We start from the raw sequence: 18,183 nt of genomic DNA on the forward strand, positions 1-18,183 counted from the left end.
TCGGAAAACGACTTATTTCCCGATATTAAGAAAAATACTAGCTTTACTGCCTTGGCAATATTTTTAGTAGAAAGGGGATGAAAAAATACATAAAAATGACCTATCGCGTGCTCTTCTTTCTCTTTGATAACAAGTTAAAAAATTGAAATATGATTAATAAATACCAGATTTTGAAATGGCCCTAGCACCTTTAATTTTGAAGATATCGAATTGCGGTTTCCGGTTTCTTTCACAACTTTTTATACTCTATAAAACTGTGTATATGAAAATGGGGGTCAACTGCGAACCCTTACTTTTGGTCGCGCGTCAGCCGCGTATGCGGGCAGGAATCTAAAATCAAGTCACATATTCTGAAACTAGAGGTGACGGACAACAAATTTTTCCTCTACCATTTTTCGCTCAGATCAACCGTTTAAGCAAGAAATGCATTTGAGCCGTCTTAAAATGAACACCCTGTATATGTGATCAAATGTATTTAAGAGACTTTCTTGATACAATAATTTGCAATAAAAGAAAATAAAGTAAAAAATAGCAGTAGAACTTATTGTAACAACAATTATAGAGAACAAAAAAATGATGTGCAAAAAACATCATCTGATTATCAGCTAATAAATTATGTAAAATTGCCAACCAATAAATTTTATTTAAATTCTGTAGAAGACTCAATTTTATTTATTATATTATCATTTAGTTTTTCATCTTTGTCATTTCCAGCAAAGCTTTTGCAGCAGGATCTTTTTCGAGAATAGTCCCGGTTCCCTGTTAAAGAATAAATAAAGATTAATTACAAGGAGTTTATAGAAACATAAAAAAAATATCTAAATTATAAATTAGAATTAATTATAAAAGAATACTTACAACACCCACAGATTCCTGAAAATTAAAGAAAATCAAATATTATTAAACTGAAACAAACAAAAAAAATTAATTGTAAAACTAATTATTATAAATCAAACCCAGTAACATATCTTTATAATCGTGGCCTTTAACCATCAAGCTAATATGACGTCTTATTTTGTGCATATTGCTGTCTATCTTTCTATCTTAAATTTTTGAGTGTAAGAAAAAATGATAATAAAACGTGCGCCTCTGGACTTAAAATGTTGTTGGATGAGCTAATTTTAATAGCTATAAAAAAACAGAAAAACTTTTCTATAGTTTACTATCCAAGCGTTGTTTGCTGGAACAATACTGATTTACAATTGTTAAAACTGAATGAATAACTGAGAATCATTAGGGTATCCATTAGGGTGTAGGATTAGTAAAAAAAAAAAAAAAAAAATCCGAATAGGTTAGGGATTAGGGCCTAGGAAGACCCTGTTTTCTACATGAACTTAGTACAATTAATGGGCGATCAAGGATTGCTTGCCTGTGGATGCCTTTACTACCGAACCAAGGTCTTGGAAGATCTTTCTAAATTTTGACATCTTTTTTACAGTTTAGGCAATCTGTTCAAAGTCAAAAGCTTAGGTCAATATCATTCCATACAATCTGCATCTTCGTTTCTACATTTTTATTATTATAAGGATTTTTCTCGTCATCAAAATTCAGATTTTTGGCACTTCATTATTTAGAAAAAAATATGGTATATATGATACGTGTACTAAAGTGAAATTACCGAAGGAAACGCGCAAAACGTGATCGAAGAACCCAGAGACATCTATAATTCAAAAACAATTGCAAGATTATAACATTCAGATGGTCATCAGTACATGTTATTAATAATTTCCTGAAGGGAACCTTAGTCTTTGTTTAATTCCAGACTAATTAACGGTTCAATAATAATTAAAATGGGTAGTCAAAGGGATCTCCACACAGAGATGCCGGTTTGAAAATCTAGTAGCCCGCCCTTAGATTTATTTTTAGATCTGTACCTAGGATCTTCTTATAGCTCATTGTTCTGTGATTAGACAGTGTTGACTGCAGGAGAGAACACTGTCCGAAGACTGGGGTACGTACTGAAAAAAAGTTCTAGGCTCCAGATGAATCAACTGGTCCAATGTTTAGGACAGGCCTTAAACTTAACAAAAAAATAAATAATATTACAGGAATAAACTTACAATCTTCGATACTGCAACTTCGTCGACAGCCCAAGCTTCAAGAATTTCAAAAGTAAAATCAGAAAATTTCGAAGGACAATGATAATTCTTAAATGTACTACAAAATGTTTCACATCGACCTTTTCCAAAGTTCACGTCAAGCCATACTCCCCAGAAACCTATCTGGCCTCCCATTCCCTGTAAAATATTAAATAAATAAATAATATATATTATATTTAAAGAAAAAGTAAATACATAATTACAATTACTTCTAAATATTACATACAAATCCATTAGGAATGGTTTGTTGATTGTAATTATGATACATGTAATTACTATTATATCCGCTTGCCTCATAAACCTGCATATTTGGGGATAATTTGAAAATGAAGCATCTGTTATCACCTGTAGGTTCAAAAAAAGAGGGATAATTATAATTCAATTATTACAAAGCCAAAAGAAACTATTACCAAAGTAATGAAAATCGCAATTAAAAGTCCTAATTCAATTATTTCTGACGGTTTAGGTTTAGGATTTTAAACTATCACCTATAAGTTTCATGCACCTTCAACCTTGCCTTCAACTATATTTCTTTCGTACACCACATTAACTGACAGCTATCACGTAACTAATACACTGTTTATATTGTCTTATACTAAAACTGTGTATAGTGTTGTATAATTACAGCTTCTCCCTGCAGATATCCTGGATTTTATTACAATTCGTCTGCGAGGAGAAGACTTCCTTACTTAATTAAATATATTTTGGCTAGTTTTGTGTTTTAATTTCAAACAGTATGGAATATTTAAGAAAAATTTTGCACTTTAAACGTGAGGAATTAGGGGAAGAATTCGCAAGAACTCGCCCTGATAAGCGCTTGAAATCAGACTGTGTTAACAGTCCAGGAATCGCTCCCGGCTCCTAATTTAGGGGAATATGGACGGATTAATTGCTTAAACTGGTTGAGATTGGGGCTTTTAAGGTCTAGCGGTGACCACTGTAGAGGCATGATTTATGTAATTTGAATAAGCCTATTCCTTAATAAAATATTTTATTCACTCTAAAATTGTTATTTATTTTACTTTATTTATTTAAGAAAAAGAAGTCTTTATTATGGAAATAGTTTACAACGTTCACATTATAAAAAAAAGAAAGAAAAAGAAAACATAATCTTTTTTCTATCTATCTTTCGAAATTTAAAGATTCATTAAAATTTACATGCATCTCCACGAAAAGAACAGGTTAACTTAATGTGTACAAAATAAAGACGAAACACTTGGTCCAAGACCGTCAGTGTGGTGTTTGAGGAAGATTCTAATTAATATTTAAAAAATAATATAACAAAATGTAAAAACATCTGGAATATTTCTTACAATACACTTGAATTTACACAATTTGTAACTATTGAGAAATAAAAACAATTATTGTCCATACTACATGTTTATTTACTTATTTTTTAACCTTAAAAAACGAATAGAAAAATAAGACTTTTTATAAGTACTCACCATAGAATTGTGGTGAAGCTATCCATGATTCTGAAGCAAACCATCCAAATAAATGCCCTTTTTTTTCTTTTACGATAAAAAGGGTTGGCCCAACATCTTTAACTGCCATTGAAAACTTTGTAAAATTAAAGCCATGATATCGGGTAGAGAATATCAATCTATATAATTATTATTAATCAATCTATATAATATTTATTTCATCTAAATTAACAGTTTTGGAACTTTTTTCTTCCTTTAATCTTTGAGAGTGAATTAATCTCTTGAGAAAGAAGAAAAAGAATCATTCCAAGAGAGACGAAGAGTGAGATAAACAAATGGTTCCCCCCCAAATTTAATTCAAAAATTCTGCGCAAAACAAAGACAAAAGTTTTCCTAATTGCAATTCTCTATTTTCTAAAATGTAACTTTTCTTAATCAGCGGCATAAAATTAATTAGAGAAGGACATTTCTTTAAAGATGTACATAAATAAATATTTGAAGGGACAGAAACTTATAAAAGAAACCTATTTAAGCAGCAAATTAAAAATGTGCTAATTATTTAAATACAAGATAAGAAGCTGCTTTACAAAAAGCAAATCAGGCAAAAAATCAGTTAATTTTTAATTATTTATACAAATGAGTAGGAATACTCAAAACCATTTTTATGTTCTATGGGTTTTTCTAAAAACCTTTGTTCCATTGGGGTTCCCGCTGGAAAATAATTATCTAAATATTATTAAGAGCCAACTGAACTTAACAAGAAAACTGACCTACTAGAGTTGTGAGAACTTCTGTATTAGATTTACTAAGATAAAACAAGGAATATTTACTAAATGAATGAAACAAATACTTAAGACAAATTTAAACTAAGAACTTAAAATTAAAATTATCATAAATATACATAAACAATATTTTACATTCAAAAAATAAACACTCACGTCCAAAATTTTTTATGTTCTAGCGTTAAATAGGCTGTTAAAAATAGTATATGCGATAAATCAAGTATTGTTTTCGCAGAAGACAATGGTGACGGCATTAATGGATGAAAATTTTGATCATACTCCTGGAAGGAAAAACAAACATCCAATAAACATGCCAGAACTTTATCCACAAATGTATGTTCACGTAGCCAATTCTCCAAATCCAATTCGCTAACCTGGAAATAAAAAATATATATATATATATTTATATAAATAAATATTATCTTAAACCGTACTTTTTGGGAAAAATAGGCACGATGATTTTTCTTTCAACTTTATGGAGTAACTGCATACATATAAGGTAAGTGGGGGGAAGATGCCAGTTGGGGGAAGATGCAAGTATCGTCAGATTTTGCATATCTACAACTGGATGACAGCAATTCCTACGTTAAAGTGTGTAGTAAACAACTGTGAATACCGTGCTTGTGAGTTTTTCTATTTATATCTAGTTTAATCGTCGTTAAACTGAAAATTCAACTCTTTGAACTTGGTGAGTACCCATGTTTATAATATTTCGTTGTCGATACTTAAGGTTTGGTGACGGATTGACTAGATTAAACGTAATAATTCCGTGATATTTGTGTCGTGTACATCTTGGTGAGTACGTGTTAGCTTGAAACAACATGATTGAAGCCTTAGTACAAAAATAAACCTATGTAGCGTCTTCCTCCGGTGCTTGGGGTAAGATGCCACCTATTGAAGTGTTTCAATTTCATATTGATTCTCATTCATTATTACATTATAATGATATATTTTATAATATAAAATCAATATAAAACAATTACTGACACAGAAATATAGTTTTTGTATAATACATTAATATTATTAACCCTTGAGCCGTCACCTCGGGTCATATTGACCCAGCATTAAAAACTATTAAATAAAAATGAATAACTAACTAATATCATGTTATAGGGAATAGAAATCAAAGACAAAACTTTTTGGCAGCAGGCCTTTAACAACTGGATCCATTCTAACCCGGGACGCAGAATCACCAGACTTCAATTTGGGTCTTTGCTGAGCGCCGCGTGGAATAGGGCAGCCACTGTTGGAAATGGCAGCGTGGGATTTTCTGCACGCGGAATTTATCCATACGATCCGCAAAAAATTCCAGAACATGCTTATACCATTTCTGACAATATGAAAGAAAATTTGAATGCCACACAAGAAGTTAACGCACCTCTGGCAATAGCTTCAACAAGCAGCAGCGGTGCAATCACTTCTTTTGAAGAAATTAGTCCTATCCCCAGATTTCAGAAACCCAAACAAACTCGAAGAAAGAAAGAAACTGCTGAAGTCCTTACGACGGTGGTGAAACGGGAGGCATTGAGAAGAAAGGCTACTCTGCCGACAAAAAAAAAGGGGGAAAAGTACTGCAGAAAAAGGAAAAGGAAGGACAGTTCATCTTCAGCATCCTCCGCTCCCGATAATGTGGCAATGACCAGTGGTGAGAGTGACACTGAAGAGGACGACGATGATTTTTGTATTGAGTGTAAAGGATATTTTTATGATAGGAAGGGTCCAAAATGCGATTGGCTTCAATGCATAACATGCAAGAGATGGCTACATGAAATTTGCAGCAAAGACAATTTACATTGCAAAAAATGTTAAAAATTAAACAAAAAATGTCTTTTGTTCGGTGTTCCTACCCCTCAGTGTTTAATGAGAATATTTTGCTGTTTACCTAACATTAAATTTGTAATTTTTTCTTTCTCAATTTATATCTTAAGATATTGTTGCATCTTCCCCCGCATCAACTGGCATCTTCCCCACATGATGGGGGAAGAATGCCAGTTTTGACAAATTTCATTCAAATGCATTTTTAATGGTTTTGCAATTAATCTAATATGTAGATTTAAACTTTTACTAGGACAGTTCAGGTTGGCTGTAATATGCAAACAATTTAGTGTAATGAATTCATTTAAAACATGTACACATATAATAATAAAATGAAGGAAAAATGAGTTTCTGAAGTTTTGCATTTAAACGAAATACGAGTAATTTCATTGAAACTATGAATGAGAATTATCTTTTAGGTTTTCCGCGATTATCATGAAAACTAATAATGACTTCTTTAAATTTGAAGTGGAAAGAAGATGAACGAAAGATTTCTTTCTCAAAATATTTGATATTTTTGTTTTTATTTCTTTGACCCTTACCTTACCTTGAGTGGAGCTCAGATCCTTAACGAAATGGTAGACCAACTGTTTTTGATGATGGTCAAATTGAGAACAACCAAGCTCCTTCCATTTCACGAACTGATAGAAATTTTCATGTTCCACACATCGCATGTAAGAGATGATTACATTTCTGAAATACTAAAATGATTTTATAGCTTAGTAGATGATGTAAACAAAAAAACTAACTACGAAATGTTTGGAGGACATTTCAAATTCATCTCCTCTTACAAAATAAATTAAAAATCGCCATAAAATGAATTTTATTTTCTCGGATTGGAAGAGTGACTGACAAAAAAACAAAACAAAAAAAGACAGGAGTTTATTTAACCTTTTGAGAATTTAGAAGTAGATACTCCTAGTCTGGAGGTGCCGAAAAAACGCGGAGTTAAGAAGAGTTGTACAGGGAAGTAGATTTAGTGTCCGTCGTAAAACAGGGAAGATTGCGATGGGTGCGTACATAAGCAGAGGATGGAGAGTGAGAGAGCACCATGAAGAGCGCTGGAGGGTCACCCTGGAGGCAGTAGACCGAGCGGGAGGACCTAGGCTGCGTTGGATGTGTGATGTGGAAGAGGATCTCCCCGGGAACTAAATGTAAGACAGTGGGAGAAGGAAGGCTTTGTATAGAGAGGCTTGGGGCCAGGTACTGGCGGAGACCAAGGTCCTACACGGGCCGTAGTGCCACAGTTGAGTTGAGTTACTCCTAGTTTGAATTAGAGAGCATCATCTCTAGATTAAGGGCAAATTTTATAGATGTTATAAAAGATGGAAGACAAGCCTCCGAATCTTTACACTGCCAACCACCATAAACTGCTTCATCAACAATGTCAAATGCACCGATTTACCTAGAAATCATGTCGTCGTGGTTACACGCTGGTCGCTGAAACTAAGAGCAGAATTGCTGAATCCCAAATATAAGTCTTATGGATCCTAGCAATCAAGAAGAATATGCAATTACAGAGCCAAAAAGAATACTTTTCACTTGGTCGCTGAATGTCTAATTATTTCTTCTTTTCGGGCAGTCAGTTCTCAGGCTGTAAGATTCATTTCTTATGACCTTTCAAAAGTATTGAATAGCCTAAACTGGCCCCAACTCAATTAAATAAGTAATACAAACTTATAAGATGAAAAACTAATTGCCATTTCAGTCGTGATGCATTTATTCTTCCGAGCTTTCGACCTAGGGACTTGGTCATCTTCAGGGCTAGTTTACAAAGTAATATTTTTACATTACAGGGTTGGTTAGTGTGTCTTCTGTCTTGTCTGTTCATGGGCTGACAAGATAGAAGAAACACCAACCCTCTAATGTAAAAATATTACTTTGTAAACTAGCCCTGAAGATGACCTAGTCCCTAGGTCGAAAGCTCGGCATAATAAATGTATCACGACTGAAATGGCAATTAGTTTTTCATCCTATTGAAACTATGAATCAGTCAACAAAAAGAATGTACAACAAACATGTAAGTATAGATTACAGATCCTCAATAAATTAAGTACTTAAATTACAACTTATTACTTCTTAATGGTTCACCTATTCTTTATTTTCGCTTTTTTAATCTACGTATAAATAAAAGATTGTAAGAAATTACTTTACAAACATTATTTAATTACTTATTTTCTTATTTTTTTTTTCGTTCAACTTGAATAGTTTGATCATTTTTATATTTTACTTGATTATTTGTTATTAACTTGATCTACTTGAAGAGTTTTACTTTTTATTAATGACCAAGCTCCGATAGTCGATTCATCCATGCCTAGTTTTTGTTTAAAACAAAATTTTTAAACTTTCTACTTGAATTTTATATTAAATAATAAACTTTCTTATTTATTCACATCTAAAAAATAAAAAAAAAAAACAGGCATCAATTTCCAAAAATGGAACAATATTTATCTACACTGAATGGAATATCTCCACAGAATCGTTATCTATTCAGATTGCCAGTCATCCTCTACGACGGACAATAAGATCTGCTATCTAAAAAAAGATTGCGATTGCTTGAACCGGCTGAATGACCTGCACTGCATGGCCCAAGAAAAGTATGTATAAACGACAGTCATCACTCAAACCAAAGTACTTGAAATTATTTATGTAAAAGCAAAAAATGCACTATTTATCATTGTCTTTGTAAATAGAACGTTTATATAAGGATAACAAATTTTTTAAAAATCATTGTTTTCTTCTAGGCGATCCACTTTCAAGATAATTTTAATGTTGTTTTTTTTGTTTCCACAACTATTTCTTCACATTTGCAGATTCGACAACATTTTCATGCAAACCAAAGTCATATGAATTGAAAACGTTTCAGTGGTTTCATTGTCGTTTTGTCCGTGTTAAAGCAAACTTTTAAAATAGTAGCAGGGAACGATTTTTTTTCGGTTGCAATGAGTTTACACTAGCGACTAATCAAATAAAGTAATCGCCAAATTTTTTAGGTGGGGCTTAACGTCCAACTACTAATTAGATGTCGTGGACGGAGGCGACTAGCAAACATACTTTACTGTAAATTTCTCATATTAACCATTAAATAAAATCCAAGGCCTAAAGACCGAGGGAATCGAACCCACTAAACCAACAATACATCTTAGCATTGCAGGTCTAGTCTCTTAACCGCCTAACATACTTTACTATAAATTTCTCATATTAACCATTAAATAAAATCCAAAGCCTAAGACACCGGGAATCGAATCCACTAAACCAACAATACATCTTAGCATTGCGGGTCTAGTCTCTTAACCGCCTAACATACTGTACTATAAATTTCTCATATTAACCATTAAATAAAATCCAAAGCCTAAGACACCGGGAATCGAATCCACTAAACCAACAATACATCTTAGCATTGCGGGTCTAGTCTCTTAACCGCCTAACATACTGTACTATAAATTTCTCATATTAACCATTAAATAAAATCCAAAGCCTAAGACACCGGGAATCGAACCCACTAAACCAACAATACATCTTAGCATTGCGGGTCTAGTTTCTCTTAACCGCCTAACATACTTTACTATAAATTTCTCATATTAACCATTAAATAAAATCCAAAGCCTAAGACACCGGGAATCGAATCCACTAAACCAACAATACATCTTAGCATTGCGGGTCTAGTCTCTTAACCGCCTAACATACTTTACTATAAATTTCTCATATTAACCATTAAATAAAATCCAAAGCCTAAGACACCGGGAATCGAACCCACTAAACCAACAATACATCTTAGCATTGCGGGTCTAGTCTCTTAACCGCCTAACATACTTTACTATAAATTTCTCATATTAACCATTAAATAAAATCCAAAGCCTAAGACACCGCGAATCGAATCCACTAAACCAACAATACATCTTAGCATTGCGGGTCTAGTCTCTTAACCGCCTAACATACTTTACTATAAATTTCTCATATTAACCATTAAATAAAATCCAAAGCCTAAGACACCGGGAATCGAACCCACTAAACCAACAATACATCTTAGCATTGCGGGTCTAGTCTCTTAACCGCCTAACATACTTTACTATAAATTTCTCATATTAACCATTAAATAAAATCCAAAGCCTAAGACACCGGGAATCGAATCCACTAAATCAACAATACATCTTAGCATTGCGGGTCTAGTCTCTTAACCGCCTAACATACTTTACTATAAATTTCTCATATTAACCATTAAATAAAATCCAAAGCCTAAGGCACCGGGAATCGAACCCACTAAACCAACAATACATCTTAGCATTGCGGGTCTAGTCTCTTAACCGCCTAACATACTTTACTATAAATTTCTCATATTAACCATTAAATAAAATCGAAAGCCTAAGGCACCGGGAATCGAATCCACTAAACCAACAATACATCTTAGCATTGCGGATCTAGCCTCCTAACCGCTCGGCTATTGTGGTGCCCTGACTAATCAAATATTCGTTATAACATATTCTACAAAAACATACCATGTATTAGATAAATATTTCATTCAAAAAGAAAGGCTTTGAAAAGAATATATAAGAAAACCTGTAAAGCTTTCCTTTCTACCCAATAACAGTATACTTTTCATTGTTTTTTACAGAAATTTATGCAGATGCTATAGTACAAATATAATTGTACCGAATTTCCTTTATTTATTAATGGTATTAAATCTATAGCTGAGAAGCTGAAAAGCTATTTTAAAATTTATCCAATTTATGAAAAGTTAAAGAAATTCTACTCATTTTCAATCAATATAATTTAAAAGAAAACCTTTCTTTTGTCCAATGGAAGTGACGGTTGTTGTGCCAACCGGCCAACATCTAGAAGATTTTCCAGGAGAATTGCTTTAAGTCTTAGTAAAAAAAAATATAACATAAAATAAATCAAATGCATTACTTCGACCACTCTTGCATGATTAACTCCCAGTATTCTGTCAGAGAAATCTGTACCCAAAATAATCTTGATTATGCCTCTAGATTTAACATCAATAAACGGGCTGATCTGGTCTTTGTACAAATGTGCAAATCTTTCTAAATCAAATGTTGGTTTAAGTTGATAATGAAATTCATTACGGATAAAATATTGTATCCATGTTTCCATTAACGGTACAACCATATAATCAGACCATCTTTCCTAGAAAATAATAAATAAGAAAAACTGTAAAAGCAATGTACGAGGGTCGTTTGAAAAGTCCGTGCAAAGTCAGAGAGATAGCACTACTGGCGCGTAGCGAGGTTATGTTTAGTTAGTAGCATCTCTTGGAAGAACACACACCAAGTTTCAGCCAGATCGGTCTATTTCTTTGTGTTTGGCATTCGTTTGAATCGAGGAAGTCGAGTGATTTACAAAAAATGGACGAAAAAGAATTTCGTGTGTTGATTAAACACTACTTTATCCGCAGGACTTTAAGCGTCGTTTCGTCACTAAGGATGAAACATGGATACATCACTACACTCCTGATACCAAAGAACAATCTAAAAAATGGGTTACCAAGGGGGGAATCTGCGCCAAAAAAAAGGGCGAAGACCGTTCCTTCGGCCGGAAAGATTATGGCGACTGTCTTTTGGGATTCGCAAGGAATAATCCTCATTGACTATCTGGAAAAGGGTAAAACTATTACAGGTGCATATTATTCATCGTTATTGGACCGTTTGAAAAATCGAGCTGCAAGAAAACCGCCCACGATTGGCCCACAAAAAAGTCCTTTTCCATCACGACAACGCACCAGCTCACACCTCAGCAGTTGTGGTCGCAAAATTAATGGAAATAGGGTTCCAACTCGTTTCACATCCCCCCCCTATTCTCTAGACTTGGCTCCCTCGGACTACTATTTGTTCCCCAATATGAAGAAATGGCTGGCGGGAAATAGATTTTATTCAAACGAGGAGGTGATTGCAGAAACGAATGGCTATTTTTCAGACTTGGACAAATCCTATTATTTGGAAGGGATCAACAAACTAGAGCAGCGTTGGACGAAGTGTATAAGCCTAAAAGGAGACTATGTTGAAAAATAAAAAAGGTTTACCCCAAAAAATTAAGTAGTTTTTATTTTTGCACGGACTTTTCAAACGACCCTCGTATATCCACTTTGTTACAAATGAGAGTATTGCATCACCTTATGGCGTTATTACATGATTTGTCGGTTTTGTTTTTTAACATGAACTACAAATATTTTGCAAGGTTAAAATTGATTAAGTGTGCAAGTGTACTGTATAATACAGGTCTTTCGGCCAATATAATTTTTGTCACCATCAATTTGCATTTGAAAAAAAAAAATCCACATCTCAGCAATTACCTCCAGCTATGATGGATGTCAAAAATTATTTTATATTTTGAGAACAATGATGCAAGCTTATTAGCAGATCTTAAGATTCAAATTGTCAGTACAGTATACAAATTTCACAAGAATGCATCAGAGGTGATTCTGAATATTAATCGTTAACAATTGGAGCATAAATTTCTAAACAGAATACTATACTTCTAATACCAGTTCCTGCTCAGGATAGATTGCCATTAATCTAAGTATTTTGTTTGCAAATTTTACGAGTGTTTTGGACAGATTTTCATGATTTTACATCCTCATTCATGAAAATCGGTTCACGCGTTTAGGCGCTACACAGTTTACAAAAAAAAGAAGGTAAAAACAAGAACATGAACAATTTTTGAAAATGCCATTTTTGCTCATTTTTGGCATCGTTTTTCTGGGAAACTAATTAATCTATGTTATTAAGAAAAAATTACAGTTATTAACGAGGGTTTTTCCTATATTAACTTTTATAGAAAAAGAGAAAAAAATTGTCAAAGTTGAGTGCTTTTCAACGTTACGCTTTTTGGTGCACCTTTTTTGACGATCAACCTTTATGCAACTGTCCTACCGGACAATTATATTGTCTGTTCGCTCCTCCAGTGCGACTTATAAGATAATGTAACAGTAATCAATAAATCAATCATCCAATAATAATAATAATTAGTAATATTCTAAAATATGTAATAATATAAAAGAAAATGTAAATGAAAAGTTAACAATCGAGCCCACAAGGAAAAGCTAGACAAATGTAGTGCAGTGATGATGTGATGTAGAGGCCAAATTAGGAAGGAAAATAAGGATAATAACTCAGAAGGAAAAGTCACAAAATCAGCTCCAAAGATAAAATACTTGTTTTGTATCATTTATTTGATGTTTAGGCCACAGCCTAATCCCATCCTAATCCCCTAGAATCCTTATGCAAGAAAAATGTACTAGGTATCCAATAATAGCCTCTGAACATCTGTCTTTCATCGTCTTTAAGCGCCATCAAATGATATTAGCAGATTTCAGCAATTGCCTCCCAGTATCCATATTTGTCAGTATGTGTCTCAGTTATCAACGATTCTTTCTACAAGCGTTACCACTATTCGCCACTGATAACATCAGATTGATGGAACAGATGTTAAGGGTAAAAAAATCAAATTAACTTTAAAGTTCCCATTGCTTGGAAGTAAAAGTTGTTTAGCTAGTATATGTGTACTTCATACTCCTGGAGCATCGTAATCTGCTAGCTATTTTTCTAACTGCCTCCTTTAATAACAGTCACTGTTACGGTTAGTTCTCTGTAGTTTGATACTAAAGTCCTGCCTGGGTACATATTTATACAAATAGTCTTTATGGCATCTAGAAATGGATTTGTAGCGTTTAATGCTATTCCGGCGCTATATCCAGTGGGAGAATTTTTAGCACTCATTAAACTGGTTGAAGGGGACTTCCTAGGGCGGCTTTACAATGGATTTACAAGCTGCGATCTCTGCTTTAGCTACAAGATCCTTTTATTGGGCAAACATATTAGAATTGGTCAACTGGAATTGGAGATACTCTTCAATAACTTACCAATTCATTTATCTGCTGTAGATAATCGATAATTAAAAAAAACAAAATCAATTCCTTGCCCACAGAATAAAGAACAATTATCACAAAAAATAAAATAAAACTTACCCTGAATGTATCGCCATTAACTGATGAAAGATCAGATCGATTAATATGAAAGGTCTGAGACAATCTGGTATATTCATACTCAGTAAATAATTCTCTATCATGCTTTTTAGACGAATTATGGCCCATAAACACAATTTTTTTTAGTTCTTGTTCCTGTTTATTTTACAAAACCATTTAAACTGTTTTTTTTTTTTAGAAAAATTATGAACGCATGTATCGTCTGTAAATTATTTACAAAGGATGGAGGACCTTGTTTTCGAAAAAATAAGTTCAGACATAATATTTCCTGGCTAATTTATAAAAGTTCACATGTATCCTAAAACAGATGTGGTAATTTAAAAAAAAACAAAAGACATCTGGCAAATAAAGAAAAATCTTTTATTTGTTTCAGTGAATTAGGAATTATATTCAAATAAGTAATTAATTTGAATAATTTAAAAAATATATCTAATTATCTAACTATAAAGCTGAGCGACTAATGTTCAGGATTCTTAATGTTTATGTTTATCTACATACTAGCTTTCTGAAAGTATGTTATTTCAAGGTTTGCAATATTATTCTTAAAGAAACCCATTTACAATTATTTATGACACATTAAACGTATTTCATTTCTATAATTCAAACTACAAGAGTAGCAAGTTAAATTATTCATGAGTAAAACTAGCATTATTGTAAGTAGTTCTAAAAATTTACACCAGGTACCAGAACCAGTCGACCAGGAATAACCTCCTACTTCAAAACTGGTCGCCAGATATCAGGATTTTCATTAAGAAAATGGTAATGGTTTATTAACTGGTTAATAAAAAAAAAAAAGAGAAAATTATGTTAACCAGCGTTCGGACGATTATTTCAAATAAAATTAGCGAAATAATTACTAGGTTTAAGAGAAATGATGCAGTTTGTGAAAAAATGAAATGGTATGGAAGAAGACAGTAATGAGGGAATGGGCACAAATTATTGAGTTGTAGTTGCAAATTGTGGTAAATCTTAAGAATAGCTCCCCGGAGGTGTGGCCTAATTCGAAGTGATTCTGATTCGCTGTTACTATAGAACACGCCAAATTCAAATATAAATATAAAACTATTTCTTTAATTTATATTTACACTTAAATCTGGCGGGTTATATGGTAACAGCGAATCAGAATCACTTCGAATTATTTATTTAGGATTGATATTTCTATTTAAACACCCCCTGATTTATTTATTTCTTAATGACGGGGGTTCCGCCCCCCACACCCCCTGATTTTTTTCTTAATGGGGGCGAAGCCCCCCATACCCCCCTCCTAACCTACCTAATCACCCTCAATTTTTTAATTTGTGTCACAAGATTCATTACAATAATTACACAGAACAACACAAAAGAAACTTACCTTATTCTGTGGAGTCCTTTGCCTGAGGAGGGTATACTTGTCGAACTCCCTCCAGAAAATCGAACAAAATTTTATAACATTCATTACTCCATCCTCACTCACACTACAATCATGCTTTAATTTAAAAAAAAAAAAAAAAATGCAAATTTAAAACGCTCATGCTCATAAAGTTACAAAAAAAAAAAGGCACCTCAGGTCACAAACAGGGCACTCACGGGAACTATTAATACATTAAACAGGAAGCAGTTACTATGCAGTAAGTGTACTGCGCATGCGCGCGAAACATAAGAGTTAACGAAATTCGCACAATCCGAAACAGTTCATTGGCGGGAAGTAGTTTAAAATCTCACCGGTAGGTGCGCTGTACTTCCCACCCCCTAAAAATAAACAGGCCACACCTCCGGGGAGCTATTCTTTAGATTAGCCAATAATAATAATAATAATAATGGACTCCCACGCGGAGGTCCCGGGTTCGAATCCAGCTGCTGACCCTTAGATTTTCTCTTCCTAGGAGCTTCTTACAGTTCACTGTCCGGTGATGGACCAGTGTTGTCTGAAATGAGAGAACACTGGTCCATCACCGGCAGTGCACTGAAAAAAGCTCCGGGCGCCAATAACCTTTGTTGTTGACGCGCCTTAAATCATAATAAAAAAAATAATAATGTCTTTATTAAAGTACTACAAAGTTTAAACAAAATACAAATTTTCTGGCGTCAGACTTACTCATGGTCAGGACGACCATCTGAGAGTTGTCTTGCAATTAAACTTCTTTAATATATATATTATATTACTGAGAAAGCAGAACAAAAAATAAATAAATAAATAAATAAAATTGGGTAGAATACTTGGTATATATGACTCAATTTCCAAACCAAAAGAAACAAATAAATAACTAAATAAATAAATAAGAAAAACAGAGGAATGAAAAAAGAAAATAAGAAGAAGAGACAGAGAGAGAGAAACAAAATTAATTGTAGACATCAAACAGAAGTAAAAAGAACGTTTAAAACAAAACAGATCAAATAAGCACATTGAAATGAATTATGTCAAAGCTGATATTTGGTTGAAATAAATTTCTTGGAATGATGGCTTTGGGTTTTCTTTTTTTTTTGGACCGTTGTTGATGGATGATTTTGGGGAATATCGTGGTGCGGAGTGCGGGGTGCTGACAACAGTTTTGATGATTTAGCTCAACATACAAACTGCTCATTTTTTTTACAATTACTCTGAAGAAGGTAGTAAGATTACTTTTTTTTTGCTATTCACGATCTACAAAGAATAGAATTCGTAATAAGTGAATACGATAAAAGAAGTCTTCCTGACTGGATCAACTTGAGGAGAGAAGCTGCCCACCGGCAACACTCTCGCTGGAGTTTCTTACATTACTGGAGATTGTCACGAGGCCAACAGCGTTTCAGTCGTCGTGGAGGACGATCTGGAATCGTTGTGGAGGCGAGATTTAGAACAAGAGGATTGGTACAGAATGGAAGAGAGTCAAAGAATTTTCTATACTAAGATTTAGATTCGTCAGTTATGTATGAGATTTTGAGATCGTTATGGAGAGTAGAGTTAGACATATAAAATGGAGAATTTGTAATATGTCGGAGAATTTTTGATTGGAAGGACTGTATTCTTTGTGAATTGGAATGTTTGGTTGAACCCCACAGCTCAAGTCCGTAAGTACAGATCGGTTTAAGTACACTGTTGTATATTAGTCGTTTATGTTCCAGTGGTAGTTTGGATTGTCTGCCAATTAGTCGTAACAGTAATTTGTTTCGTCGGTTGAGTTCTAGTCTTTTCAGTTTAGTGTGCGGATTCCACGTTAGTCTTTTGTCGATGTACATCCCAAGGTAGCGAACTAAATTAGCAGAAGGAAGAGGAATTGAGTTAAAATTTAAAGTGGGACAAGAATTACGACGCAGAGTAAAAGTTATCTGTTCGCACTTTTGAGTATTGAGTAAGATTACTAAATTTTGTTTTTTATTTATGAGACCGCACCTCGATATTCCCCAAAATCATCTTTCTTGAAATGTTTACTTAAAATAATTTAAATAAAATGTTTTTAAAGACAAATTTGCCTATCTGTGGTGTGAAAGTACAGCTAGCTATCTTTCTTTCACTAACACTATTTCATGATTCTAACTAATACATTTTTTCTTTACACCGCAAATCTTACTTAAATTTCTAAAACCAACTGAACATTTCATAAATTTGCTCCCAAATTCTTATTTTGATAAAATGAAATTAGAACGTTGAAAATTATAGTAAGAAAAAAATATATTATATATATATTCTTACCACATATTTCCTTTGCTTATTAAACCATCAGAAATATTGATACTAACCAACAGTATCAGTTAATTGTTTGGGTCCAAATGAGTGGAAGCTGCTGAAGATTGGTTTCAAAATAAAATAAAATTCTTTAAACCAAAATTGAAATCAAAAGAATAACAGCGAAAGTTATCAAATAGAGTAGAGAAGGTTATATTTCATTTTCAAGAGGTAAAATATAATTACAATGAAACAAAAGCCATTAAATATTTCCTTTGATTTTTATTTTGGTTAAACGAAGCAATTTTAGCCTTGTCAACCTGCCCTTAGTTGTGCTACACTATATTTTTTCAGAATGCTTGTTGTTTGCGACGTTTTATTTAGAATTGAAGCTTTTAAAGTGTCTTTTTTTTTTCAAAAAGTTCATTACAGTTATATTTTG

The 18,183-nt window shown here is 33.2% G+C and overlaps 1 protein-coding gene across 4 annotated transcripts; it reads right to left on the reverse strand.

The window, feature by feature from the left end:
• Positions 1-638: 638 nt before the first annotated feature.
• LOC141450044 (MTOR-associated protein MEAK7-like) lies at positions 639-14,441 on the reverse strand. 4 transcript variants are annotated; one of them, XM_074120054.1, is made up of 9 exons: positions 14,102-14,438; positions 11,029-11,265; positions 6,663-6,821; positions 4,462-4,679; positions 3,545-3,702; positions 2,326-2,444; positions 2,061-2,237; positions 859-873; positions 639-759 (listed from the first exon to the last, which is right to left on the reverse strand). In XM_074120054.1, exons 1-9 carry the CDS (start codon positions 14,225-14,227, stop codon positions 688-690), a joined length of 1,281 nt encoding a protein of 426 aa, XP_073976155.1. In that variant the 5' UTR covers positions 14,228-14,438; the 3' UTR covers positions 639-687. The 4 variants fall into 4 exon arrangements, with proteins under 4 accessions (XP_073976155.1, XP_073976158.1, XP_073976156.1 ...); XM_074120057.1 differs by lacking the exon at positions 11,029-11,265 and having other exon boundaries at positions 14,102-14,441; XM_074120055.1 differs by lacking the exons at positions 639-759; positions 859-873 and adding an exon at positions 944-1,128.
• Between the last annotated feature and the right edge of the window lie 3,742 nt (positions 14,442-18,183).

Source organism: Rhodnius prolixus, unplaced genomic scaffold (assembly GCF_049639745.1).
Source record: "Rhodnius prolixus isolate KJV_2025 unplaced genomic scaffold, Rpr scaffold_2, whole genome shotgun sequence".
Taxonomy (NCBI): domain Eukaryota; kingdom Metazoa; phylum Arthropoda; class Insecta; order Hemiptera; family Reduviidae; genus Rhodnius; species Rhodnius prolixus.